General features: G+C 37.7%; 1 protein-coding gene across 1 annotated transcript; it reads left to right on the top strand.

Annotated features, from left to right (window-relative positions):
• Positions 1-997: 997 nt before the first annotated feature.
• On the top strand, positions 998-1936 carry LOC103609247 (olfactory receptor 1J4-like). Its single transcript, XM_008593599.1, has one exon. The coding sequence runs from the start codon at positions 998-1000 to the stop codon at positions 1934-1936; it is 939 nt and encodes a 312-aa protein (XP_008591821.1).
• Positions 1937-3466: the final 1530 nt, after the last annotated feature.

Genomic DNA, 3466 nt, shown 5'->3' with positions numbered 1-3466 from the left:
CTTTGAACATTCTGACTAATAGGGGACTTGATTTCTATTCAGAGCATGAACTCTGGCCAGGTAGACTTATAGTGTGATTTCATTTGTTTTAGTTAATTACACATTTAATACTGTAAGTTTTTGTTTTCTTGTTGTTAAAATTAGTGTAATAATACCCATTTATTAGAACTATGGTGAAGATTTAGTTAGAAAGTACAAGTAAAACATTTAGAATAGTTACTAGAACTACTATTAATGCTGATTTGGAAACTTGAATTGGACACTTTTGGTAGCAGCAAATTTTAAATGACTCAAAACAAGCAGAACCCAGCCATTACACTATAATCCTGTGAGAAACCTTTAGTAATTCTGTTCTAACTCGGGGATTTTCAACTTCCTTGTAAAGAAAATAACTGATAAACACCATTTCATTCTCTATTTCTATGTGTTCGACTTTTTATTTTTTAAAGATTCCACGTGCAAGTGAGATTAACACAGTAATTTCGTTCTATGTCTGGCTAAGAAAAGCCAAATTATACTGCAGAAAACAAAATAAATAAATAATACTCTGTAGCTTAAACTAAAAACAAAATAACTGATGCCTGGGTCCTGATACCCACTTCACATTTCAATCTGAGGGTTGAATCTTGCCTGATGTAAACACGTAAAGTCCTTGAATGCAGAGAGTTTGCGTATCTGTTTCACTACTAGGTAGTCGTGTACTTGGTAGTTAGTGCAGTACCTGGGACAAGGATGTTGTTATATAAAAACACGTTTAATAAAGAATTAAAGGCCTTTTGATTCATTGAGAAAAAGAAATGGATAACAAGAGGGTTGGAGGTATCATCAGAACTACAATGGGACAGATGTGTGATTCATGGACCAGTAAATGTGAAAAACAAAGAGAAGTGTAGCTAAATTTAAGACTTTTCATACTAAAAGGACGTTACTATAATGTTATGTCCATGTTCACTGACATTTTTCGCTTCCACCAGTTCCCAGCAGAGAGAAGAGCAGCATGAGGAGGGAGAACCAGAGCAAGGTGTCCCAGTTCCTCCACCTGGGGCTCCCCATCAGGCCGGAGCAGCAGGGCGTGATCTTCACCCTTTTCCTGGGCATGTACCTGACCACGGTGCTGGGGAACCTGCTCATCGTCCTGCTCATCAGGCTGGACTCTCGCCTCCACACCCCCATGTACTTCTTCCTCAGCCACCTGGCCCTCACTGATGTCTCTGTCTCATCAGTCACTGTCCCTAAGATGTTGATGGACATGCAGACTAAGTACAGGGTGATACCCTATGTCGGGTGCATTTCTCAGATGTATTTTTTCATACTGTTTGGCTGTCTTGACAATTTCCTCCTTGCAGTGATGGCATATGACAGGTATGTGGCCATCTGTCACCCACTCCATTACATCTCTGTCATGAGGGAGGAGCTGTGTGTCTTATTAGTAGCTGGGTCCTGGTTCCTCTGTTGTGTCCATGCCCTGTTGCACACCCTTCTTCTGGTACAGCTATCCTTCTGTGCTGACAATACCATCCCTCACTTCTTCTGTGACGTCACTGCCCTCCTGAAGCTGAGCTGCTCAGACACCTCCCTCAATGAGCTGGTCATCTTCACCGAGGGAGGAATGCTTTTAATCCTGCCTTTAAGTAGTATCTTGTGCTCTTATATCCGAATAGTAACCACTGTCCTGAGGGTCCCCTCAACGAAAAGGTTCTTTAAAACCTTTTCTACCTGTGGATCCCATCTATTTGTCGTGTCTTTATACTATGGGACACTTGCAGGTGTCTACATTTTCTCTTCATCATGGAACTCCAATGACAAGGACATAATTGCTTCTGTCATCTATACAGTAGTTACCCCCATGCTGAACCCGTTCATCTACAGCCTGAGGAACAGAGATATAAAACAGGCATTAGAAATATTTGTCAATAACGCTAACTTCTTTAAGTGACAGTCACTAAACCCTCTTATTTCATTCATGATAACTGTGAGATATAGTTCCTAAAATTATTGTATGGCTGACAACTCTGTATAGTTGTAAAATAGTACATATTCTGCTGTTATGTACAGTGTTCTTAACATGTCAGCTAGATCAAGTGTGTTGCTTGGGTCGTTAGATCTTTATCCTTAATTAATCTTTGGCTGCTTGTTTGTCATCTCTCATATGTGCAAAATCTTACGCAAAACATGTTGATCTTTATAAATATGCAATTCAGTTTTTTCTCCTTTTGCGTAGCAATTCTCACTTCTATGTATATATTTAAACTATGTTATTGAGGACACATAGATTTACCATTATGTTCTACTCTTCATGGACTGACACTTTCATGTAGTGGTGTGCTGAATCTGTCTTGCATCATCTTCAAGCTGATTGTGCACATCTCTTCTCAACTCCACAGTCAGTGACATCATGCTGGTAGCTTGAAATCAACCGAAGTGGGAATTATTACACTGCGGAAATTGGTAAATGCAACAGACAAGGATCCCCCAATATAGAAAGCCATTTGTTTTTCATTTTGCAGCACTATTGCATTAATAATTAGGAGTTATTTCTCTTAATCTCTATTTATGGCACCCGCCTTACTATCTCATCTATGTCATCTGAAATTAGTATAGAGATTCCAGATTTGGGGAGAGTTAATGTTTACATGATATATCTTCTCCAACGTTTTACTTTAAACCTTTCTATGTCCTTGTATATATATGATGTGTCCACTGTAAACAGTGTAAAGCTGAGTTTTATCCCTTAGTGTAGATAGACAATCATTACCTTTCTTGAGAATTTAATGTATTTATATTTAATGCAATCATGATATATTTCAATTTATATTTTCCATATTCTATGTTTCCTATTTCAGACATATTTCATATTTTTTCATGTTTTTCTCTCCTGTTTTTCTACTTTAATTAACTATGTATTTGTGTCACTATATTCTCTTATTAACTTGTGAATCATACATTATTATTATTTTACTATTGTTTTGTGCTCTGTATAGTGATTATTTCCTGCTTTCTCGTTAAATTTTTTTTTGCATGTGCAGATGCTTTTTAGTTTGATTTAATCTCATTTGTTTATTTAGTTGCCTTTGCTGGGGTCGTATTAAAAAGTATTTGCCCAGTTCTTCTTCCTGAAGTGTTTCCCCTGTGATTTCCTTCAGGAGTTTTTTTTTTTTTTTTTTTGTCTGTTCTATGCAAGAAATTTTTTTTTTATTTTTACTTTGTCAGTATACAATGTAGTTGATTATTATGTCCCATCACCGAAACCTCCCTCCCTCCTTCCTCTCCCCCCTCCCACCTAAGTGTGTCCCCTCCATTTGCTTGTTGTAAGAACTTCAAAAAAAATTGTGGTTGCTATATCTTCCTCTCCCCCCCGTTTTTTTTTTCTTGCGGCTTGTATTATTCCAAAGAGCCCATCTTCAAGAACCGAGGTTCTCTCTTCAACTTCCGTTATCCTGCTGGTTAAACTCTCCATTGTGTTTTT

Source organism: Galeopterus variegatus, unplaced genomic scaffold (assembly GCF_000696425.1).
Source record: "Galeopterus variegatus unplaced genomic scaffold, G_variegatus-3.0.2 Scaffold9388, whole genome shotgun sequence".
Lineage (NCBI taxonomy): Eukaryota > Metazoa > Chordata > Mammalia > Dermoptera > Cynocephalidae > Galeopterus > Galeopterus variegatus.
Note: the sequence above shows the minus strand (reverse complement) of the source record. Positions and strands in the feature narration are given on the sequence as shown.

What these genes read in the sequence shown, in the direction of transcription:
- LOC103609247 (XM_008593599.1), top strand. Translation starts at nt 998, where the DNA reads ATGAGGAGGGAGAACCAGAGCAAGGTGTCCCAGTTCCTCCACCTGGGG.